Source organism: Malania oleifera, chromosome 4 (assembly GCF_029873635.1).
Source record: "Malania oleifera isolate guangnan ecotype guangnan chromosome 4, ASM2987363v1, whole genome shotgun sequence".
NCBI lineage: Eukaryota > Viridiplantae > Streptophyta > Magnoliopsida > Santalales > Ximeniaceae > Malania > Malania oleifera.
In genome coordinates this window covers 109592475-109619141 of record NC_080420.1, presented here as the reverse complement: position 1 = coordinate 109619141, position 26667 = coordinate 109592475, and the positions used below count along the sequence as shown (strand labels likewise).

The window sequence follows — 26667 nt, the reverse complement described above, 5'->3', positions numbered from 1 at the left end:
CCAAGTATTTCACTAAACTTGACATGAAGTCATGCTACTATCAAGTGAGAATAGCTTATGGGGATGAGCCGAAGACGACTTGTGTGATGCGGTATGGGGCATATGAATTCTTGGTGATGCCATTCAGGTTGATGAATGAACCTGCAACATTCTATACTTTGATGAACTAGGTATTTCATGAGTACCTCGAAAAGTTTGTCATGGTGTACCTAGATGATATTGTTGTCTACAGTTCAACTCTAGAGGAACATTAAGGGCATCAACGGAAGGTGTTTGACAAGCCGAAGGAGAACAATCTATATGTGAAGAAAGAGAAGTACTCTTTCGCTCAGTGAAGCATCAAATTCCTTAGTCATGTGATTGAGCAACGTCATATCAGGATGGATATGGAAAAAGTGAGAGATATTTAGGAATGGAAGATCCCAATGACAATGAAGCAGCTACATTCCTTTCTTGGTCTTGCCAACTATTACATGAAGTTCGTAGAGGGGTACACGAGGAGAACTACTCCTTTGATGGAACTATTGAAGAAGGGTCAAGGGTGGAACTGGGCAGAGAAGTTTGAAGGTGCCTTTGATGACTTGAAAGATGCCATGATGAGAGACTGGTACTTGTTATTCTGAACATCATGAAACCCTTAAAGGTACACACAGATGCATTGGACTACGCCCTTGGAGGAACCTCGTTACATGAGGGAGATCTCGTTATACAACAACAGTCATAAGTTTAGTGAAGCGGAACGGAAGTACACAACTCAAGAGAAGGAGATACTAGCAGTGATACATTGTTTCCGCATGTGGCGACATTACCTACTTGTTTGTGGTGAAAACGGATGACTCGGGTGCTAGCCACTTCTTCACACAACCAAACTTGACACCCAAGCAAGGCCGATGGCAAGAATTCTTGATAGAATTTGATTTCTCATTTGAGCACAAGGCGGGGCGCATGAACCAGGTTGCGAATGCACTAAGCAGGAAGATCAAGCTGGCAACCTTACAAATGGTAACACACTTGACGCTGTATACAATTACCACGACGATGTGGGAGTGCATCAAGGAGAACCTAGCCAAATATTCAGTTGCACAAAACCTCGTGAAGCTGACAAAAGAGGGCAAAGCACATCAGTTCTAGATGGAAGACAGGTTGTTGATGACTCATGGTAGTCGTCTCTTTGTGCCATGAGTTGGGGATTTGAGGAAGACACTGTTGAGAGAGTGTCATGACACCGTGTGGGGCGGACATCTAGGATGGCAGCACATTTTAGCGTTGCCGAAGCAGAGGTATTATTGGCCACACATGCATAATGATGTGATTGATTATACCTGGAATTGCCTCACCTGCCAACAAGACAAGGTGGAGCAGAAGAAGATTGCAAGGCTACTAGAGCCCCACCAGTACCATCCAGACCGTGGAAAGTGTCTCACTAAACTTCATCACCAGCCTGCCTAGAGTGGGAGATGTAGGGTCTATACTTATGGTTATAGATAGGTTTTTGAAGTACAGTACCTTCATACCTGCACCGAAGTACTGTTCCAAAGAGGAGATGACACAATTATTCTTCAAGAATATTATGAAGTGTTGAGCGCTCCCTAAGATATCGTCAGTGATCGAGACTCAAGATTCATTGACAACTTCTGGACAGAACTTTTCAAAATCCTCGACTCACAACTTGACATCTCTCCGAGCTATCATCCATAGACAAATGGACAAACAAAGAGATTCAATGGGTAACTAGAAGAGTACTTGTGCCATTTCGTCAACACCAATAAGAAGAATTGAGTGCAACTACTTGATGTGACTTAGTTTTGTTTCAACGCCCAAAAAATCTCAACAACCAACTAGAGTCCTTTCGAGCTTGTTTCAGGCCAGCAGCCGCTGTAACCCCACACAGTGGACAAGTCATACAGAAGAAAGAATCCCAAAGTGTACATGTTCACCAAAGAATGGAGACAAAATGCAGAGATTGCCCAGGCCTAACTAGAGAAAGCTTCAAAGGCGGATGAAGAAGTGGGCAGATCAGGGGTAGGGGGTGGCAAAACAAGTCGAAACCCGACGGGTGATCCGTGACCCACCCGTTTAATCGGGTTTGGGTTTAATGCAAGCTGACCCGTTTATAAACGGATCAACCCAGACCCGACTCGTTTATTAAACGGGTTAGGCGGGTTCGAGTCGGGCCACCCGTTGTTGTACCACCCCTATCTCACTCTCCCTCACGCGCGCGCTCACGACTTTATATATATATATTCTACTCCATACATTTGTGTTGGCAGGTGCCTAGTTACTATGAATCAGTTGTCAGTATTGAATAGCCATTAAAGTCCTTCACCCACATAGTTGTGCAGAAACTATAAAAGTAAAAGCAATATCTTGAGTTGCAGCTAGGCACAACACTAGTAGCTAGTGATGAGACACAATTAAAACTAGCTTGCTTGCTACAAATGCCATCATACAAGTGGGGCATGCAAGTGCATGTTTGCACCCTCTTATTTGGTTCAAGAGAAACAAGTCGCCGCCAGCACACAGACACCTCCAATCATGGCCATCCTCACTCGACATTGCCACCTTGCTGCCCTCCTTCGCTCTCCCTTTCTCACTATATCATCTCTCTCTTTTCCATCTCTCACTCTCCATTTCTCTCTCGTGCACAGCCGTGAGGAGTGGGTGGGGAGCTTCTGTTTTGTGAGGTCAAGGCTGCTTACTTTTTTAAAAATATGTTATAAAATGTTTAAAAAAATTTTAAATAAATTAATTATATTTTTTAAATGAGTGACCCATTTATCATCCATTTATTAAACGGGCGGGTTAGGGCTTACATAGTAGTGACCCATTAATAAACGGGTCAACCCAAACCTGTTTAACCCCAACCCATTTACGACCCGCTCGAACCCGGCCCGTGAACCCGTTTTGCCACCCCTAATCAGGGGAGAAGACTGCAACACTTGAACGTAGGTGACTTGGTGCTTGTTAAGCTTAATCTTGAACAAATCATATCACTACGAGACAAAATAGGAGACTACTTCATAAGTATGAAGGACAAGTCCCCATCTTAGCCAAAGTCAAGAAAGTTTCTTACAGAATTGACCCTCTAGCTTGGATGAAAGTGCATCCAGTGTTTCAAGTCAACTGCCTTAAATCATTTAACGCCGACACTGAAGATCCAAGCAAAAGTTAGTCAACCATAGCAAAATTGAAGATCGTACAACTCAATAGACGAAAGTTGAAGACATCATTACGAATAGAGAGTTCACATCCTCAAGGAAGAAGCCGTAGAAGTTCTTAGTGAAGTGGAAAGGCCTTGGCGACAAAGAAATCAATTGGGTTTTTGCGGAAAATATGCAACCGTTTGCGGACAAAGTTAAAGTGTATATAGCTTCAAAGTCTACGAGGACGTTGACCGCATAAGTGAGGAAGCATTTCAAGCTGAGCTTGTTCAAGGCATTATGCTTGCCTGTGACCGCTTGTCTCGTGCGTCTGGGATGGGTTTCCATCATGTAAATACTAGTGTAACATTATTTTAGAGATAATTTTCCCTAAGCTAAAGAGGGGAGTATGACTCCTCGGTCATATTGATGTTTCCTAGTGCCAGAGTGAGAATAGCATTGAAAGCTCTTTGGGGGAGGCGAGTGTTCATCAATTTCAACGCACTAGCTAATGTAAATGTGTTCAACCTACTTGCCTCCCTCTAGACACACATTGTTAACAGTGGTGTTGATTAATGAACTACATTACTTCAATATTTACTGCTTGTGTATCATTGCTTTCATAAGTTGTTTAATACTTTCGCTTATACTTCTTTGAATGACTATTAAAGTGTTCTGTTAGTGAATCGTGGTAAATGCTAGGCTGGCTAGTTAAACAAGAGTGCTTTAGCTAGCGCCGCATGGACCTTCACCAAGGTGTGAAATATTCGGCCCGTGACACTGTTGGAACAGAAGAATAGAAAAAAACAGAGACGAAAAAATATTGAAAAATGCCTCTTTAATTTACTGACTTGAAGAAATTACATATATAAAAAGCAACAGTGCTGCACTTTTTGCTCACAACTTAAAATGACTGGGATAAGGCCAGTATTTATAGGGCAGAGTACATGGAGAATAGATGGGAAATTTTAATATTCTAGATACTTAACAACTTATTAAATAAACCTAGAAACAAGGCAAAGAATATGACAAATTCCTAGACTAAATAACTCACTCTTGTGCTATTAATGGATGACAGTTGTATTCCACTTTGAAAAAACTGAACAGATCTTTGAATAAGAATCACACTGGCTGCAACTTGCTGAAGGAATGATTTTATTGCTGAATATTCTGCTGACTGTAAGTTGAGTTGTCTGCTGACTTTTCAACTAAATAACTGAATTAACTAACTTTAGTAGGTTCACAACTTTCTCACAAATTCCCCTCTAAAGCTGTGAGTCCTAACATGTCTCTGAACTTAAAAAACTTCTTAGTAGTAATAGGTTTTGTGAGCATGTCTGCTGGTTGTTCATTAGTGCTGATAAATTCTAGCTGAATTTCTTCCTTTTGCACAAGGTCACAAATAAAGTGATGTCTAACCTCAATATGCTTTGTCCTAGCATGAAAAACTGGGTTCTTAGTGAGAGCTATTGCTGACATATTATCACAATAAAAGGTTGTAGGACCCTCTTGCTTCAGCCCTGAATCACTAAGTAATTTCCTCAGCCAAACTCCTTCACAAGCAGCCTCCGTTGCTGAAATATATTATGCTTTTGCAGATGACAAGGCAATAGTGTTTTGCTTTCTTGAACACCATGAAATGGTGCCATTTCCAAGGTAGAAAACATATGCCAATGTGCTTTTTTGATCATCAACTGATCCGGCTCAATCACTGTCAATGAAACCGGTCAAAACAAACTCAAAATCTTTGTTGTACTTCAGTCCAAGTTTTAGTGTGCCTTTAAGGTATCTTAATACCCTTTTTGCTGCTGCATAATGAAGTACACTTGGGCTGTGCATGAACCAAGACAACATACTAACAGCTTGTGTAATATCAGGCCTAGTATGAGTCAAGTAAATAAGGGATCCAACTAAACTCCTATACTGATTTTCGTCGAATTTCTTAACTCCATCATCAGAATTTAATTTTTCATTTAGAGCCATAAGAGTACCTACAGCCTTACAGTCCTTCATATGAAATTTCTTCAAGATATCAGCTGCATACTTTTCTTGGGAAATGAAAATTTCCCTTCTTCCTTGCTTAACTTGCATCCCGAGGTAGTACTTCATGATCCCTAAGTTGTTCCAAGCTCGTGGAGCTTATTTGAGGCCATACAAAGCCTTGTTCAGTTTGTACACCTTTTCTTCTTTGCCCTTCACTTTATATCCACATCGTTGCTCAACATAAACTTCCTCATTTAGTTCTCCATTGAGAAACGCAGATTTAACATCCATTTGATACACATTTAACTCCAATTTGGCAGCTATTGCAAGTACAAGCCGAATTGTCTCAATTCTTGCAACCGGTGCAAAGGTCTCATTGAAATCAACTCCAGGTTGTTGAGAATAACCTTTGGCAACCAATCTGGTCTTGTACTTTTGAATGGAACCATCCTTGTTGTAGTTGGTTTTGTAAACCCACTTGAGACCAATAATGTCTTTGCCTTCCAGAGGATCCATAAGCTTCCATGTGTTGTTCTTTTCAATCACATTCAGCTCTTCTTCCATGGCCCTTTTCCATTTTTTATCCTTCACTACATGGCTCACAAGAGAAAAGAGCAAATTCTAAATTTTCATTAGAAAAATAGCTTCTAAAATCACCATACCTCTCTGGAGGTCTTCTAACTCCTTCAGATCTTCTTAGGACAGGTGAAGAGGATGAAGTTCTTTCATTTTCTGAATTTTTAGATTTTGAACTAAGGTTCCCGGGTGCAATTTCAGCTTCTAGAATTGCTAGATTCTGAGATTCAGTAGCTGAATTAGGTCTTGTTGCTTCAATTGGTACAAAATCTAGATTATTTGTTGAGTTTTAGCCGCTGGAAGTCCACTGCCATACTCCTTTTTCGTCAAAGATGACATCTATAGCCACCGTCAGCTTGTAATTAACAGGATTCGGCAACTAGTAGGCCTTTGATTCATCGTTGTACCCAATAAACAGAAGTTTTTCTCCCTTCTAGTCAAACTTGTCCTTATTAGGAGCTTTGTTGAGTGAGTAGGCTAGACAACCAAACACTTTCAGATGACTAACATCTGGTTTTCTCCCACTCCAAGCCTCATAGGGAGGTTTATTCTTCACTGATTTTGTTGGTGACCTGTTTAAGATATAAACAATGGTACGTACAGCTTCAGCCCAAAGAGAATTAGGAAGTCTTTTACCATTTAACATGCTCCGAGCCATTTCAACAATGGTTCGGTTCTTTCTTTCAACAACTCCGTTCTGCTGAGGGCTTCTACTCACTGTTAGTTGCCTTTGAATGTCTTCCTTCTTGAAATAATTCATGAACGGGTGATATATGAATTCACCTCCATGATCAGTTCTTAAGGTCTTCATTTTCAACCCACTTTGCCTTTCAACGAGGGCTTTGAACTCCAAAAATATTGAGAAGGCATCTGATTTTTCCTGAATAAAATACAACCATATCATTCTAGTAAAATTATCAACAAAAAAATGAAATACCTTTGGTTTCCAAGAGATGGTGTTCTTGTGGGACCAAATATATCTACATGAACTAGCTCCAAAGGTGCTTTGGCCCTCTGAGAAGTTTTGGGGAAAAGAAGGTGGTGCATCTTCCCGTAAATACAACCTTCACAAACTCCTTCAATTTGATTTATTTGGGGAAGACCACAAACCATATCCTTTTGCTTGAGAAGTTGTAGTCCCTTATGATTTAAATGCCCACATCTGAGATGCCTTAGTTGAGATTCATCTGAAATTTCACTCTTCAAAGCCACTAGACTTGTGTAGTTGATGGAGAGTGGAAAAACCTTGTTTCGAGTCATCTCAACTATAGCCATTAGTGAGTTCTTCTTCTTGTCTATGATTCTGCATTCATTTCCTTCGAAATGGACTTGATATCCTTTTTGAATTAATTGCCCCACACTTAAGAGATTGTGAGCAAGACTTAAGACATGAAGAACATCATGGATGAATTTTTTCTCACCTGATATGGACTGCACTGCTATTACACCTTTTCCTTCAACATTTACAAATTTCCCATCTCCAAGAATAACAGAATTTGAAACATTTTCATCAATTTAAACAAATAACTCACGGTTACCTGTCATATGACTGCTGCAACCATTGTCAAGGTAACCAACCTTGTCGTGGTTGCTTTCAGCATTAAGACAAGTGAGAAACACTTGCTCTTCATCATTTTCCTTACTGAAATTTGCTTCTGAATTTTCATATTTCTTGTGCCAACAATCCCGGTCTGAATGGTTTGGAATGTGGCACCTTTTACACCTTAAATAGCATTCAGCTGAGGTGTGTTTTGACTTCTTGCACATGATGCAATTCTGTCCTTGATTGCTGGACCTTTGAGGCTGAGAATTCCTGCCTCTGCCACAGCCTCTTCCACGACCACGAGACTGATTATTTTGGCCTCTTTGAGACTGGTCTTGTTGCTGAAAATTTCACCTCCTCTCTTGATTTTTCCGGTTCAAATTGAGCTTTGATTGAAAAGCCAGCTCCAAGGGCTGACCTGAAGATCTTTTAATTCTTTCCTCATGTGATTCTAAAGAACCACAGAGGTCAAACATGGTCATAATTGAGAGGTCTTTTGATTCTTCAATTGCTGCAGCTGTATGATCAAATTTTGGTGGTAAACTTCAAAGAATTTTTTCAACAATCTTTTTTTCTTCTATCCGAACACCATAAACTCTAATTTGGTTGACTATGTCAGCAACCTTGGAGAAAAAATCTATGATAATTTCAGAATCTTTCATTGCCAAGCAATCAAAGTTCTTCCAAAGAGATTATAGTCAGATCGAGACTACTTTATTGTCTCATTGAAATTCCTTCCGCAGTGTTTCCAATGCGTCTTTAACCTTTTGAATGCCAAAGATGCGGGGATAGATGGTCTTGCTGATCCCTTGATGAAGATAACTCAAAGCAAGAGCTTTATATTTTATTTTTTCTTTGTTTTGGGCAGATCTCTGAGATGAGGTTGCCGTGCTTGTGTTTGTAGAGGATGAATCATCATTTGCTGAAGTTGAATCATCATACCCTTCTTCAATAATCTCCCATAAGTCTCGTGCAATGAAGAAAATTTTCATTTGATCAGCCTAGTACCCATAATTTTCTCCTTCGAAGAGGGGTATTTGGTTTTAAGAATAATTGAACATAGTTCCAACAGAGGAAAAGGTGCTGGACGACATAGCTCTAATACCAAATTTTGTTGGAACAGAAGAATAGACAAAAACAAAGAAGAAAAAATACAGAAAAATGCCTCTTTAATTTATTGACTTGATGAAGAAATTACATATATAAAAAGCTATAGTGCTGCAGCACTTTTTGCTCATTACTTAAAATGACTGGGACAAGGCCACTATTTATAGGGCAGAGTACATGGGGAATAGATGGGAAATTTTAGTATTCTAGGTACTTAACAACTCATTAGATAAACCTAGAAACAAGGCAAAAAATATGACAAATTCCTACACTAAATAACTCACTCCTATGCTATTAATGGAGGACAGCTGCATTCCACTTTGAAAAACTGAACAGAACTTTGAATAAGAATCACACTAGCAGCAACTTGCTGATGGAATTATTTTATTGCTGAATGTTTTGCTGACTGTAAGTTGAGTTGTCTGCTGACTTTTCAACTAAATAACTGAATTAAATAACTTCAGTAGGTTCACGGCTTTCTCACAGACAACTGGTATTAGAGCCACCCCGCGGTTACTATCATGTGAGTGGATCCTACACAAAGGTGTAAGCCACTTTGACAAGGGCGTCGGAGATCGGATGGGAGAGCCTGTCGAGGTCTCACATCAAATGTGTACTATGGACATCACATCACGCTGACAAGAATGTCAGAAATCAAACGGGAGAGCCTGTCACGGTCTCACGTCAAATGTGTACTAAGGAAATCATGCTAATGAGGGCGTCAAAGATTGGACAAGAGAGTCTGTCACAGCCCCACAACAAAAGTGTACTAGGGAGATCTTGGGCTTATAATGAGGGTTTAGGCTCCAAAGAAGTTAGGCGCTTTTATATGATAAACCCGTGAGGCTAGTGGACCAAAGCAGACAATACCTCACCGGAGTTGGGCCCAAGACTGTTACAATCAGGCATAGGAGGGGCCTGGACTTCCATAACCTTGCGTTGAGCCTCCTTAGATGCAAAGCCCAACTGAGTATTCCCCTGCAGGGGGGGATCCCTCTTTAGAATCCGAAGAGAGGCCCATAGCTTTATTATTTATACATTGGACCTGTTCAACTAAATGACCCAAATTATTTAAATAAGAAGCCCCACCTTTCTCACATACCTGGCTCACGTCCCAAATGAGAACCAGCCGTCCTGGACCAACCTTAAAACATACTATGAAAAATTCATGGTGTTGGACTGTTGCCTACAAATCGATTACAAATCTGCTATTTGAACAATACATTATACCATACTAGACATAAATAAAATACATTTTAAATTCATACATACTACAGACTATTTTATATTTTAGAAATAGCCACTTTGCCATTTTCACTCCTGCTCTAGTATCCTAGCCTAAAACCTAGTAACCTCCTTTGGGTATCTTGCTCAGCTCCACATCCCATCTGCTATTGATTTTTGAATGAACCATCTGAAACAATTTTATAAATCTGGCCCAAGAATGCCCAAAAAAAAGGCGACCCCTTGTTTTGTAACTGTTAAAGCATGATATACATTGTTGGCTCACAACCTAATAGCTTAAGCTTTTAGGAAAAGTAATCTAACATGGTATCAGAGCTGGTTATCAGGAGGTCCTGGGTTCTAGTCTTGTTGCTTGCATTTATTGTGTCGTGTTTAAAAAAATTATTGTGTTCCTAGTAATGGGTATTATCTACCATGCATTTATCTCTCCACGCGCTATCAGGCTGCATGTGCATGGGAGTGTTAAATCTTGATATACATTGTTGGCCCACGACCTAACAGCTTAAGATTTTAGGTACAGATAACACAGAGAGGAGACTTATCTTTCAATCCACCAACAAGCCATTTGTTGGATGCACACAGAGTACTTTTACTAAATCATCTCTTTTATGCCAATGCACTTCAATATAATGCCGTCTAAAAGAATCTGACATTGACAAGAGGGAACTGGCTGGTACTACCAGGTAATGGTGCCACCTGACCCAACCTAAACAAGGTCTTTAACTTCAGCCGCAGGCAAAATCTTTCTCCATGTCCAAGTACAATGGTTTGGAGTAATTAAATTGGAAAAACCCTTCCTCTTAATTTCTAATAATGCATCCAAATAACCCAAAAGATTTCATTTTTTATTATAAAAGAAAATACAGATGTGCCTGATAAAGGCAAATCTTTTCAAGCCCATAACCAATCTCAAACCCAAAAACACCTTCAGAAATAGACTGGCAAACAGCCCAATTTACTTTCTTTCCAGCATATTTCCAATAATTCCCATGACAATAAGAATTTAAGAAAGCTCAAATTTATGCTCAATTAGCATCAATGATACTCTAGGGAAGATGAAAGAAAGCACCAAAACACATTTGTGTGCTATAGAGCAGTGATAACAACAATTAAAACTCTCCCAGCATGAGAAAAGAAAATTTTCCAACCACATTTTCATTTTACTCATAAGTCTATATACAAGTACCTCGCAGTCAACTGCAGAAAGCTTTCAGAGTGATTAAAGGAATGCCCAATAGGCCAAGTATCTCAGAGAAGTTACCCTCTTTGAAGCATAGGATTTGTAGAAAAGAATTCCTAACATGTTCAGCACAAAAGCTGGAAGAACCTCACTCTCTCAGTAAATGATTTCCAGCACTGTTTCTAGAACCTCAAAAAAAGTTGAGTTGAGAAACAATTCCCATGAGATTTTCAATTGATTTTCTGATTGTATTTGTTTAGATCTGTTGAAGTATATTGACTTCAATAATTAGTATGCTTGGGCTATTGAACGAGTTAATAAATGAACTAGATGAGAGTATTTTGTTTATATTTGCTTATGTTTTAGCATGGATGCCACTCCGCTTAGATAGTGTGACAAACACTGCAGAGACCTTGATAATGTGCTATTAATTGTTGACTACACTGCAAGAAAATATGCACGAAAACTATCTAGTACACAAGCAGAAGAGCGGTATATATATATATAACGAGCACAATCCCCCATTGGAGATTTTGTTCACCAGATACTTATTGATGTTTGAATTCACAATTTACCATGGCCAAGAAAAAAAATACAATTACATGCACGAAATCTGTGATGATGATCATTAGCATTACAATATAAGTCAGCAACTGCAGAATGTATCTCAGAGAATAAAACCCATAAATAGATTAGTTTAGTAAGATGATACTAACCCCATGGAACCTAGTTCAAATAATTCCATAGGGCAATAAAGCACTATTTTTGACTTGTTTTAGCTTTGTAATGCACAAGAATAATTTCCTTGCCAAGACCAAGCACACAGTGACAGTGAGTATACCATTTTCTTCATAATGATTCTTTCATAACAATAACAGCCATCCCTTAAGTCCAACTAGTTGGCCTCAGCTAATGAAGATTCTTTTGTCTATAATATATTTCTATTACAAAGATAACTGAATATCCAAATCACTTAACATCCGTTCTCCCAAAAAATAAACAGTAGCACCATGTTGAGGAGGATTTTTTATTCTCTTTTTTGTACATTCTTCCTTTTCTAATGAATTCATCTTCTTTTGCTATCAAAAAAAAAATACTAGTGTCATACTTGTCCATACAGGCATTCAATTGATTCCTTAAAATAATATTTACTGAACAGTATTAGTTTGTCTCTAAACAGTTGCTGTCTATGTGTTCTATGCCATCACCCTGTGTGAAGTCAGCTAAGCAGCTCTACTTATAAAAACCAAAAACCAAGGATCAGAATCACAAGATTTTTTTTTTTTTTTTTTTTTTTTATAGATAATAAAATACAATCCCAAAAAGCAAGTTTTAAAAATCAACAATATGATACTTTTATTCACAACAGTATGTGGTTGATGAACATTTTGAGCTGCAAAAAATATCTAAAGTTAGACAATGAAGACTATGCAGGCATAATGGTTTGGGGATGTTAGACTTAAACTGGAAAACAGCAAAGCAAAAAGGTTTTACATATGTAGGATTCCATCAATTATGCAATACAGATGTGTCTGTATGCGTTGTTTCAGCATGCAACTATGCATGTGGGTGTGCGTACATGCACACAATGCGTAAGAGAGAGAAAGAAACAGGTGACATATGAAGCAAATTTGAAGAAAATTACCAGGCACAAGATCTGCAAAACCAAGTGCTCGACATAATTCAGGGGCTTGTCTATGCACAGCAACAGCGAACAAAAGTTCCAAAATATCATCATCTTTAAAAGCAGCGATCAAACCATATGCAGCCAAAAGATACAGAAAACCTAAAACCTCCAAGGAATTCTCAGTTGCCACACTCATTTTTGACTTCCACTCAACTGCCAGCTTCATTGCTTCATCTTTCACATGAGGTTTAATTTGTGAAGTAATTCTCATTAGCTGCTCTAACAAAAGGATGCAACTCCTCCTAACAACATTTACATCAAAATCTGTGCCTCCTTTTGCTAAATCTGAAGGATAAAACCCTTGCATAGCATCCACAACAAGCTTCCCCGGGTCTGATGACAATTGAAGAGCAGCAAATACCTCATCCTGCATTCCATCATGCTTGTCCAAATGCTCATTTAGGAACAACTGCAAACCCCTTCCATCCATGGAGACAAAAAATTTAAGACTCACAGTTGAATCAGTGTCATTGTTGACAGGTAAATACTCTGGTTGCTCAATCTTGACTTTGGTATCACCTATTTTATTGAGTTGCTCCTGTTTCAATTCGAGTTTTGTCAACTGTTCTTCAGTTGATTTCTTGATAGCTTCAAGTTCCTTCTCTTTCTGTTGAACTTCTTCAGAGCGCACTACTAGAGATTTCTCTCCTAACTTGATACGCTCCTCCCTCAATTCAAGTTCTTTGAGACACTTGTCAAATGTCTTTTGAATAGTATCAACTTCTTCATGGCACTCTTCAGTTGATTTCTGCATTAAATCAAATTGTTCTGCTTTTAATTCGACTTGTTTAACAAATTCATCAATTGTCTTTCGAACAGAACAGATACTTTTTTCTTTCAATTCAAGCTCATTAATACATTCATTAATTGTACTTTGTATTGAAAGAAGCTGCTCCCCTTTTGATTCAAGTTCTTTAATACGTTCTTCAACCAGCCTTTGGTCCGACTCATATTGCTTCTCTTTCCTTTGAACCTCTTCAATGCGTACTTCAATGGATTTTTGGATTGCATCAACTTCCTTCTCTAAAATTTCAACATTTTTGGAACGTTCCTCAACAGATTTTTGGATTAAACGCAACTCCTCCTTCTCCAATTCAACTTGTAGTGCTTGTTCTTGAATAGATTTTCTCGTTAAATCCAGTATATTATCCCCTTCCCTCAATTCACCTTCTTCGGCACTTTCTTCTCCCAATTCTTGAGCTGAATCAAATAGCTTCTCTTTGACTTCAAGCTCTTTTGACCGTTCCTCAAGTGATCGCTGGATTGATTCAAGTTGCTTCTCTTTCACTTCAACACTTTCACGACGTTCTTTGATCCACTTTTGGACTCTATCAAGTTGCTTGGCCTTCAATTCAACTTCTTCAACCCGAACTTCAACTTGCTTCTCTTTCAATTCAATTTCCTCAAAACGATCTTCAAGGTTCTTCTCTTTTAATTCAATTTCATTGGCACGACCTTCAAGCTGCTTCTCCATCAACTCAATTTCTTTTGTGCAACTTTCAAGCTGCTTTTCCTTGAATTCAATTCCCTTGGTGCAATCTGTTGGAATCATTGGACATTAATTAAATTTACTATTAAAACTAAATTAGCAGAGAACAATAACAATGACAAGAGAATAGGAAATAAACTAATCAAAATGAATAGAAAGAGTGAAAAATCTAGCAGGCTGGGCCACATAGTTGTAGCACATTCTTGAGTAGATATGTCTACTTAAGCACAGTTTCACCGGCATTCTCCTCCCAAGATACAACAATCTCTATAGGACCCTGTGTGCAAACTCATGGTTTTAAATGTTTCCAAATATATTATATATAACAATACAAATGAGACCAATGAAAAAAAGTGAATAGTGAGTACATAAATAGAAGCATTTCGCTGAGTCTTCCTATATATCTATTCCTTCTTAGCCAGAGTCCTCTTTATGGTTTGAAAAAGCAGGCCGGCAACCAACCCGGAAAAGCCACCGGGTCGGTTGGACCAGTTTAACCAGTGGGTCAACCCAGTGGCCCAACCGGTGACGTCAACACGATGTCATATATATAATTAAACATTACTAATATGATTATTTATAATAGGACTATTAATTATATATATATATAAAAGTACAATTATGACAAATAGTTTCCATCTTTAAATATATTGCAAAAACGAATAGATCATCAAGATTTTTTTTTTGGAAGCAAATTAGATTTTTTTAATCAGAATGCTAATCAAATTTTTATCTTCGGAAATTTCAAGCCAGATAAGAAAGTTATTAAATGAAAATAAATTGAGATTAGAGAACATTTAATTCGCAAATAATAATTTGACAGTAAGAATAGGATTAAGCGAGGTCCAGGGACAGGGAATTTAGGCATAGAGTTTCTAACTTTCTGCTGTGTGCAATTGGAGGAGGCTGCTGCCTGCTGGAGGAGGTAGCTCAGCTGCAAGCCAGAAAAGGATGCATGGCCACAGGCTGCTGCTGCTGTCGCCGGAGCCTGCTGCTTTCGCCAGAGGAAGCTGCTTCTGCACTGACAGAGGAGGCTTCTGCACTGCCAAAGGAGGAGATGCAGCTTGGCAGCATGCGCTTTGCGGATCTGCTTGGCATTTTTTGATTTATTTTTAAAAATCACACCGGGTTGACCCATGTCTGACTCTGGTTCACACCAGTTCAACCCGAGTCACCCAGTTTTTGACCAGGTCACTCCATTTTCAAGTCGCATTATCACCTGGACCATACAGGCGATCAGTTCCGGCTGAACCCAGTCGGACCAGCCGGTCTAGCCCGGTTTTAAAACCATGGTTTTATATATAAAATACAATAATAAAGACCAAGGCTTCATTTTAGGAAATAGATGAGTGGGTCCAGGGATGTTCTTTGAAAACAGTCTAACACAAATAGATACCGCATAACGTAAGAAAAATAAAACAAAGCTGTAAATTCTGAATCAACCCAACAATCCTCCGAGAGGTTAAAATTTATGTCTAAAGTCAGCACTTCCTACTAAAAGTGAATATAGGTGTCCTCCAAACTTGAACTTACACTTCGCATCAATATGCTTCCATCTTGAATTTTGAATTGTCAGTCTCGACAAAACCCAATACAAATACGTTTATTTGAAGAAATTTCAACTGAACTAACAACTAAGGTTCTGGTGGAAACAAATTCAAGCCTTGGATTTGGACAAAACCCAATAAGAAATATGGTTATTTGAAGGAACTTGGATGAATAAGACTACATTGGAAGCAAGGAATTCAGACCTTTGAATTGAAACTGTGTGAACTTGTCCAAGTCCACATCAAAATTCCATTTACCACACTCAAAAGTACGTCTTGATTACATAAATATCTCTATTGTATAGCATAATGTCAAAATTTCCATTTTCTGTCACCTTCAAGATTAAAATTACAGTTGGTTTCCGTCCAACAAAATTTGTGCCCAAATTCCCACAAATTTATGGAAACTCATTTTCTTGAAATTTTGAGTACGAAACAAATTTCCCTTGAAATTAAAATTTGAGATTTGAACCCCAAAACTAAAATTTCTTTCTTAATAGATCTTCTATGTTATTGAAAATAACGACGTTTAAAAAATAAGGATATAAATGACAAATTGACAATTTCCAAACTCTAAAATTTATGCAAGACTGAACTTATATATTAGTTATTACATTTTATTTGACCTTAAGTGTTAAAGATAGTTGTGTTTGTGCAATAATTAATACTTAAATAATTCATGAGCTTCATTTATGATAATTGAATATGTGTAGTATGATTGTTGTAAAAATATTGCCTCTAATACACGACATACTTGTCATCGTAGTATTTTATTTGGACTATTTTAGTTTTACATCCTACACTATTAAGTATTAACACTTCTTGAAGTTTCATAAAAACTTTCATGCTTTACCATTAATTTCCATTATTTTTGTAGTCCCTTGGGGGAACATCGCATCAGGCCAGCTTGAGACTTCTAGAGGTCTCAGGTTCAATTCTTGGTTGGCGGAGAAGGGATAAAGATAAGAGATGGACTACCTCCCATTGTAGCCTAGGCCTCATGTAGGACTCCAATAGACCAAATTCTATTATTTTTAAAACTGATATTGAAATTGACATTGACATCAAGATTTCCATACTTTTTAGGCCTCAAATTTTTAGTTGAAAATGAAAAATAAAACCTTGTCTATTGCCAGCACCTTGTGAACTCAAACCTTCCAAAGTAATTGATCTTCCTTATACCATCGCAGCAGTAAATACTAATGAAACCAATGAGACTCTTTAAAAATTAGTGCTCCTAGTCACTGTAACAAAAGATAAGTAGACGTAAATAAAGGAAATTTTTTATAAAAAAATCCATCACTAACACGAAAAAAAAACAGAAAATGGAAGATAAGGCATCCACCTCAAAATTAGCCATTGTACTCTTTAATCTGGAATTAGCTATATCAAAGGTATGTAGCTAATACTTTTGCTCATTCAAAGTTCTGACTCATGATTAATGTGATTCCTTTTGCCTTGCACTCTTTCATTTGGAAAGCTAAAGATCCCTAAAAAAATAAAAGCTTTTCTTTGCATTGTGATATAAATCAACACCAATGACCTGCTGTCCTTTGTTTGAGTGGGGAGACTTGCTCACATTTGTTTCTTCATTGCCCCCTCATGTTGAAGATTTTTTATACTATCACTTTAGGGGGATTGGGCAACAGAAAGGATAGGAAAAGCTTTGCAGCAGTGCACCGGTATGGCTATTACATGGTGGGTCTGATTGCAGAAAAATGCTAGAATCTTCAAAGTTGATTATTACTAACAATTTGCTTTGGAGTGAAGCGATTTATCTTGCACCGCTGCAGTGTCAGTGAGTGGTTACTTTCATCATGTTTCTTTGCAAGACTTACAGCGGGTTGGTCGGCTTAGCTTCTTTGAGTTGTTCACGTTTTTTACTATGATCCTAGAGCAAGTATTCCTTTTTTTGTAAAGGGAGGACTTCTCTTTTCCCTTGTTTTATTTTTCTTTTTAGTGGACCCTGTTAATGGTTATTTTAGTAATTTAGCATTATTTTGTAAGTCTGAGTTAGTAGTCATTGGTATGTACTACTTGACAAATATTATAAATAGAGGGTGAGACCTATCATTGAGGAGTCTTCCATTTACCCAATTATTCAACATGGTATCAGAGCAGGATCCGATTAAAATCCTAAGTGCATGTCAGAACCAAATCCTAAATTTCAAACCAAAACCTCAAAACTGCTTCTGTAGAAGGATTATTCGCTCCACCAAAGACCAGAAGCAAAGATCCAGGAGCTGCCAGAAAACACTGTAGTCACAGGAAAATCCTCCATGCTGCTGCCCTCTCAGAAACTGAAAGATTTCCTTCATATTCTGCAAAAATAACCACCTAGACACACACAGAACCTGCCGATATATTGACCTGTGAAATTTCATAGCTGAAGAGTACCTCATGGGCTGCCACGCGCCAGCAGGGAGCCGGCAGTTCTGACTCCACGTGCCAGCGCATATGAGCTTTTTGAGCAAGTTTTCTCCCCCATTCTTTCCGAAATGCTTTGATTTATCCTTACCAATGGGTCCACTACTATAGCTTAAGGGAATAGGAACAGTAAATCCTACTCCCTCCATCTCTCTTTATTTTGTACATTCCTAAATCCCCTTTCAATCTCATGTTAGTTAGTAAGCTTACAAAGTCACTAAATTGTTTTGTAACCTTCTTTCTTGATTCTGTCTTTACCCAGAATTTGAAGACAAGGAGGACAACTTGCACAGAACATGAGGCTTGTGGACTTTTCTACTTGAGTCACTCTCTCCACCCATTGCCTACACAGCCACAGCTACACCACTTCAAATTCATTTGTAGCCTTGGTCATCTATCCTTGAACAAGTTGAAACAGCTAGTTCCTACCCTAAATTTGGTATCTAATCATGAGTATGAGCATAGTATTAAAAATTGATGCAAAAAGACCATTACAGACATTACCGAACAATATTAGTAGCTTCCAAGACCATTACAAGGCAATATATCAAAGGTATGCCAATTCACAACCATAACGGCTGTTACGGTTAGTTACGGTACTGTAATCGCTGTTACAGAACATTACGGGCCATTACAAGCTATTACGGGCCATTACAGTGTTAGAATGGCTGTGAATGACTAAAACAGCGTTTTTAGTCCTTGATTATTTTGCATTTTCCCCTCTCTTTCCCTTTATTGAAGCTTAGAAACACAATTTAAAGCTGGTGATTTTTCTTTTATTGAAGCTTGTTTTCCTTGACATTTCATATGCATTTATTCAATATCTACCATTAAAATTAAGCCAATTTTTTCTCTAATTAAATTACATATGTTCGTATTCCAAGTTCTTTCAATTTTTTTTCCTATTCTTATTACACCTAGTTTGGAGACTAGAATAGGTTCACTTGTATAACAAAAGAACATCCTATATTTTATTTTTTGGATAACAAAAAATCTATTGAAGATTAAAAGAGTACAAAAGATGGCATTCTATATTTTACATTTATTCATATTTTATACTGATAATTTCTTAGTTTGAACTTCACTTATAATCAATAAAGTGGTTGTTTTTGTCATGTTTCTTTGGAAGACCTGCAAAGGGACTGGTTGGCTCTACTTCATTTACTTGGCTTTGAAATTATGATGATCTTCAGGTGTAATTTTTTTTGTTCTTGTGTTAAATTTCTTTTCGTTTTCATTTGTTTCTTTTGTTGTACAATCTTATCTCTTCTAATAAATTTTTTTGTTTATAAAAAAAAAAAAAAATTAAGCAGTGAAAAATACAAATGCATGCTTCTTCTTGCTAATAGCAACTAACACGACCAAGACAACATCTAATACTTGTAGTATATGTTACATAAAATTTTTTTAAAATTTACACATAATCATTTAAAGCATTGCTATATAACGATCAAAACATGTGAATCTATATGTTTTTAAGAAGTTGCTAATGCAAAAAATGAATTCACAAACGTGGTGACCATTACATTTGTGATGGCCGCAACAATTACACTATAACTATTACCATTATGCGGACCATCACCATTATTTAAACCATGAGTATGACTCTTGTCATTTGGGCAAACATCGTCATGTTCCCTTTGCTTCTCAGGTCAACAAATAGGTTGTTAACTCTTTCATGATAGTCCATTGCCGATGTAAGAAAAGAATACTCCACACTAATCCTTAGGTAGAGGCCTTCCTCACAAACGAACTCACTTTGGATAAGGAATTCATACTACAAAGTAAGTTGGACATCCACACTAAACCGCCTTGCATCGCCAATGTAGCCACCATATATTCCACCCTTTGGGCCCAAGTGACGAGTAGCGTCCTATATCTATGTCAAAGAAGAGTATTCAAAATTCTAGCAGTATCAACATCTCTACAAGCTTCCCTTCTAATTAGATCTCTTGCTCAAATAGGTAACCCTATAGCTTGCCTGTCATCCAATACTTCTCGGATTTCGCCCTAGTCCTTAGGTTTCAAATTTATCTACCACTCCTAATATAATAGGTATATCCAATTTCTTATCTAACCTCTAGGATTCTAAAAACTTACTCGTGTTATCCTTGCTCATTGGGTGTGGCACCACCATCAAGCACTTCTTATTTTCTTCCCTCAATTTTGTATATTCCCAAGTTCCCTTTCAATTGTATTTCAATTAGAAAGACTACCAAATCCATGAATTGTTCAAAAGCATTCTTCCTTGATTTTAGAGTCATTGAGGATTTGAAGACAAGATAGACAATTGGCAGAGGACGTGAAGCTAGTGGACTTTGCAAGTTGTGTTTTAGATACTTTGCAACTATTGTTGATGATTATTCAAAGATATTGCCTCAATTTAATAAAATATTATTCTAAGTTATTTCCTTAACTTTTGTGCCTTTTGTTTTGAAATAAAGATTCCATTTAGTTTCCCTATTTGGATACTATGGAGTGATAATGCTAGTGTACTTCAATACCCAATTCACTACTTATATGACTCAGTTCAATCATTATGTGCCCATACTCCCAAATAAATGGGGTTGCAAAGAAAAATAAACTTATCCTTGAAGTGACTCATACCTTACTTTATAAAATGCATGTTCCCAGTGTGTTTCAAAGGTTGCAAAGAAGAAAAAATAGACATATCCTTGAACTCACTCATGCCTTACTTTATCAAATGCATGATCCTAAAGTGTTTCTAAGTGATACTATAATCAATTTTTGGTGCCATCCTCTGCTTGTGGTGGTAAAACTCCCTACCATATTCTCTTCCATAATGGTCCTCGGTACTCTTTACCTCCTCATATATTCAGGTATGTGCCCTTTGTTCATAGCTTAAATCTGAAGGGGGATAAGTTGGATCCTCGAGCTATAAAATCTGCTTTCTGAGCTACTTGTTGCTATAGGCCTAGTCTTCGTCACTATTTTATCCCTACAGTTTGAGTTTTCACCGTACTATTTTCAGTCCATGATTGCTTCTGGCCTCAATGAGTCTATTTCTTTGCCTAATCTTGTCTCTGCCTAATCATCCACTGGTGTCTCCATGTAGTTTGAGTCCTTCTCGTCACCTGACAATCCTAGTTTACAATTGTCTTCACAACAGCCACTCAAAGGGAGAAGGTCCCTTCCAACTTCTACTGCTACACCTTTGGTTTCCTCGTCTCACAACCCTATTTCGCATGATGTTAATACTCCTATTATTGCAGAAATGTAAATGCACAAGGACACAGCATTCCATCCCCAACTTTATTTGTTATGACTTCTTGTCACCCTCCTATTTCTATTCTGTTACTACTACCTTTATTACTCTTCCTATATTTCTTTTTGAAACCTTAAACCACACTAGATGGAGGAATGCAATGGTTGAAGTCATGAATAGATGAGTACATTGCTGAAAATGAGGCTTGGGAATTCGCAACCCTTCTTCCTAATAAATATGTGGCTGGTTGTCACTCATTAAGTCAACACTAATCTCATTTGAAGGCATGTTAACTAAGGGATACTCAGGTGTATGGTTTGGATTATTCAAATACATTCTCCCCAGTCACCAAACTTACATGCGCTCTTCTCCTTAGTCACCACTTGTCACTAGCCTTTGCATCAGTTAGATGTGAAGAATGCCTTCCCGCATGGTAATCTTCAAGAGAATATCCATATGGTGATCGTTAGGCTTAGGCATTAGTTTAAGAAATCATTATATGGTTTAAAACAATCTCTAAGGAGCATGGTTTGGTCAAATTTGTGATGTAGCACCTAAGTTCAGCCTTCGATGGTGTGCAATAGATCCCTTTGAGTTTTATCGACATACTCCATCCTATAGGATTCTACCTATTGTGTATGTGGATGATATTGTAATTAATGGTGATGATGATCAAGGTATCTAGGGCCTAAAGCAATTTTGCGCAGACTAAGTTTCAAACCAAAAATTTTGGAACCATGGAAGTACTTCTTAGGCATAGAAGTATTCAAATCTTGTATGAGAACCGTTTGGTCACAGAGGAAGTATATCCTTGATCTTTTGGACAAAACTGGATTGTTGGAACCAAACAGCAAGTTAGCGGCAAATATGAGTGATTTGTTATGTGACCCAAGAACGTACAGAGACTTGTTGGAAAGTTAAATTATCTCAAAGTCACTTGACTGGATAAATTTTTTATAGCAAGTGTTGTGAGTAAGTTTTTGGATTCTCCAAGAACAAGTCACTAGGATCCAGTAATTTGCATCTTGAGATATCTGAAAGATACACCTAGGAGAGGTCTTTGGTATCAAGATCAAGGTGAATAGATAGCAAGGAGTGGAGGATGATGCCCCTATAAATTCTCCAAGATGCCAATGCCTTGGACTTGAGAGGTGGCAGCATGTGTTTGCGGTAAAATTAGCACTTGCCTTGTTGGGCCACAAAGCCCTTAGGCACGCCACCCCTAGCAACACAAACCTATCACACCCACAATTCCAACTAGCTTGCATAACCCTCCAGCAGATAAATATAACAACAATATGACTTTCTTCAGCCCACCTGGAGACAACGTCAATCCCCAACAAAGTTTTATTTTAATGTAGCATAGAGAAGCACAAAGAGTCTCTACTCCACAAAATCTCTCCAAATTAATATGAAGGAGGTAATAGTTTAGTGGTAGCACAGAAGGTCAGTGTAGAGCTAAAATAAATTGGAATGAAATAGTGGATTTTGACAGCCCTGAAATTTTCAGGGTTAATTGCACAAGATCGTGTAAATTAGCAAAAAGGAATCACGTGGCCATCCCACCTATTGGACTTAAGGCTTGGTTTGTTGTTGTTGTAGGTCACTGGGGACAAATAAAGGAATGTGTACCTATTGCCCTTCAATTCTACTTCATATCCTCATTCCAACAACTTGTTGGCTTGAACAATTGAAGAGATCATCTAGAAGCAAATACAAGCTTCCCAAGGAGTACCATCGTTTTGCATGAACCATCATCATTTGAACTACTTTGTAATTGACCACAAACAGTTCCTGTTCTTATTTCCTACTATGTTATTGTTGGTAATCCATCAAGGAGAGGAATAATCCAAGTAACTGCACTAGGGCAGCAGTTCTAAATCTTTGAACCTTTTACGCAGCATTGGAGTAGAATGAAGAATATGGTATATCAAGGCACCAAATGATTGAATGGGCCTGGGCTTCTAGAGATACGTTTCTTATTTTCTTAGATGTGAAGTTGCAATTGATAAAATAATAACAAAGAGGTCAATAAAAACAAAACATCTCTAGAAAAAGGTGGGGAAATATAAACATGCAATTTTAATCTAAATGAACACAACCTTCAAGCAGATTTTTCTTCAATTCAATTTCTCGGATGTGATCTTCGAGTTGCTTCTCTTTCAATTCAATTGCTTTATTGAAATCCTCAAGCCGCTTCTCCTTCAATTCAATTTCTTTCGCGCGACCTTCAAGCTGCTTCTTTGTCAATTCAATTTCTTGTAGACAACCTTCTTGCTTCTTCTCTTTCAATTCAATTTCTTTAATGCGGCCTTCAAGCTGGTTCTTTTTCGAATCAACTTCTTCAATGAAATCTTCGAGTTGCTTCTCTTTCAATTTCACTTCTTTCTCACGTAATTTCACTTCTTCAGCATGTTGTTCCATCACTGATCGGGTAGAATTCAGCTCCCCTTCCCTCAGAGCAAGTTCTCTTTGCAAACTTTCTGTTGATCTTTGAATTAGAACGAGTTGCTTTTCTTTAGTTTCAACTTGAAATGCACATTCTGTAAAATACTAGAAATCAATTAGACAGACCATTAAAAGTAAATAAGCCAACAAAAAAACTAATAGGTAGGAAAGGCACAAGGCTAGGGCCTGCAGCATTTGGGTGGGTTGGGACTGTACTCAACGTTTGAAGCACTTCACCTCTATAACCGGCATAGAGGTGAATATACAACTAATATGATAAAAAGAGTGAGTCAACAAAAATAAAGTAACAGACAATAAGAAATATGCAACCAGCACAACCTTCAAGCTGCTTCTGCTTCAATTCAGAGTCCACATAGCGACCTTCAAGCTCCTTCTCTTTCAATTCAACTTCTTTAGTGCGCCATTCAAGCTGCTTCTCCTTCAATTCAACTTCCTCCGCACAATCTTTTAGCTGTTTCTCTTTCAATTGAACCTCTTTATCACGTTTTCCAATCATCAGCCGGGTGGAATTCAGCTCCTTCTCTCTCAGTTCAAGTTCTCTCTGCAAATTATTAATTGATGTCTGCACTGATTCAAGTTGCTTCTCTTTCAATTCAACTTCATTCGTACGTTCTCGAATTGATTTTCTAGCCGAATCGAATTGCTTCTCTCTCAGCCCAAGCTCTTTGAGACGATCGTTAATTTTTCCTTCGATCCAATCAAGGTCCTTTGATCGGTCCTCCACTTCTTGCTCCTTCAAATTAACCTGCCTCTGTTTCGCTTCAACTTCTTCAGCACGTTCTTCGGCCTGCTTATGTTTCAACTCAATTTCTTTAACCCGGTCTTGCGATTGCTTCTCTTTAAACACAACCTTTTCTATTCGCATGTCAAGTGATTTTAGAATAGAATCGTAGTGCTCCTCGAGATCTTTCCAGTGAAGGGTGAGAAGAAGGATTGACGAAGCTTGAGAATGAAGATCTTCGAAAGCTTTGCGAAGGTCGTCCCTCTTCCACTCTAATAGCTTCTGATCAGCCTCGGTAGTATCCATTGAAGCCCAATGGACAACTACAATGCCATAAATCAAATTAAAAGTGGAGGAAGTAAGAAAACGACAGAACCAGAGGCTATGAACCCTAAACCCTGCAAAAGTAATGACGCTCGAACTATTCAAGTGAATTTTCCTGCCCAACACACACGTCGAAACCCTAGATCCCCCACCCCACCGCCACCACCCCCGCTCGGCGAGAGAACGAGATAGATTTCCGTTATACAGGCCCGCCGCTTGTCGAGGAATTTGCTTCTGTCCTAATATGGAAACTGTCTTCTCTGTCGCATTATTTAAATTGTCATGGCTGCGCGCTTAATTAGGCCTCTGATTTTTTATTTTTTATTTTTTATTTTTTATTTTTTATTTTTTATTTTAAACCATTCAGTTTCCATGAACTTTTTAAATTAAATTAAAATACAATTAGTCACTGTCTCCTTATTTTTTTAATTATTAAAAAAAAATGGAATATTATAGTGTTGAGCTTAGTTTAATTTGATTAGAGAAAAAATTAAATCAAGTATTTAAAAAATGGAAACAAGTCAAAAGATTTTTTTCTATTTTATTAGAAGAGAAGTTATGGAATTTATTCTTAATTTTAAAAATACTGATCAAATAAGTTTTTTATTTTAATTTTAATTTTTTAGTTTTTATTTAGGTCTTTAGTTTTTATTTTTAGGTAGCAACCGTTTTCATTTCTTATTTTATTTTTATAGTTTTTTATATAAAAAATTTAGTAAAAATTACCATTTTGATAGTAAAACTAGCTACATATAAATCCTGAAAAAATAAATAAATAAATAAACTCATGAACTATTGAGCAATTGTAGAGAGAGGTTAAATTTTATGAAACCCTATACCTTACCAAAGAGAAGAGAGGCACATCCAGATTTTGTGTAAAAGACAGAAGACAATCTGCAAAGAGAAGAATTTAGAGATAGAGAAAGAGTTGAAATCTCACCAGTCACAACTGCACAAAGGAGGAGGCGAATAGGTGAGGTCGTAAGGAAAACCGGAGAGTGGAGATGAGTGATGATAGGATGAAGAGCACGAAGCTTGAAGAGTTAAGAGATTGACGAAAGGTCGAGGCAGTGGCTAGCAAGCTAAGCCAAGTGACAAAGCACCAAAGGGCAAAGCAGCGAAGGATGGAGAGAGTTAAAAGACAAGAGAGACAGAGAGTAGAGACAAAATGAAATGGATTACTAGATAGTGGGTTAGGGTTTTTTCAATTTGTATTTTGTAATTTTTTTCCTTTTATTTTTTAAGTGTAAATAATTTAAACAAATAATTAAATACTATACACACACACACACACACACACACACACATGGTTCAATTAGGTTTTGCCGATTTTTGAAACATTCAAACCAAAACCAAGCTGATAGCCTCGGTTCTCCAATTCCTTGAATCAAACCTAACCGTTTCACTAAAAAAATCAACTATTTTTTCATCTGATTCAGTTCAACATGGTTGGTTTCATTGGTTTCATTTGATTTTATTATGCCCTTAGACGCATCAAATGTATGTGGACGAGACATGACGCGGTTCGTCCCGCTTTTATTACTTTTTTTTTTGTCCTCACTCTCTTTCTCTCCATGTTAATCAACAAAGGAGCCCGTGTGAGCCCCACTACTTTTAAAAATTTTTTATCTAACTTTTTTTTTTATCCTTTCTTTTCAAGTCAATGAAGCGAGGAAGGGCTCCACATAGGCTCCACTATAATTATTTTTTTATAGTATTTTTTTCTTCTTCTTTTTCGGTCCTCTTTATGCGGTGGTCACAGAGGAAGGGACCCACTAATTTTTTTTAATCATTTTTGAAACTCATATCTCCTTCCCTTAGGCCTCTCATCTTGGAGTTAATACAAAATGGTAATTTTTTGTTTTTACATGTAGCTCTCTCTCTCTCTCTCTCTCTCTCTCTCTCTCTCTAGATCTAGCCTTATTAAAATATTATTATTATTTAAACTCCTTTATTTCTTTTATGAAAAAAAAAATTAAATCCCAATATGAATAAATTTCACA

At 37.6% G+C, this 26667-nt stretch overlaps 1 protein-coding gene across 4 annotated transcripts in view; it reads right to left on the bottom strand.

Moving 5' to 3' along the window:
- The window catches only part of LOC131153043 (FRIGIDA-like protein 5), a 58473-nt gene extending 32703 nt beyond the window's left edge, over positions 1-25770 (bottom strand). For 3 of the 4 annotated variants that reach the window (XM_058105062.1, XM_058105064.1, XM_058105065.1), the window contains exons 1-3: positions 23938-25704; positions 23253-23693; positions 12420-14000 (exon numbers count right to left, since the gene is read on the bottom strand). In XM_058105062.1, the coding sequence (XP_057961045.1) occupies positions 12420-14000; positions 23253-23693; positions 23938-24646 (2731 nt within the window). In that variant the 5' untranslated portion in view covers positions 24647-25704. Of the gene's footprint in view, positions 1-12419; positions 14001-23252; positions 23694-23937 lie in introns of all 4 variants that reach the window. The other variant, XM_058105063.1, reaches the window with a different exon arrangement.
- Between the last annotated feature and the right edge of the window lie 897 nt (positions 25771-26667).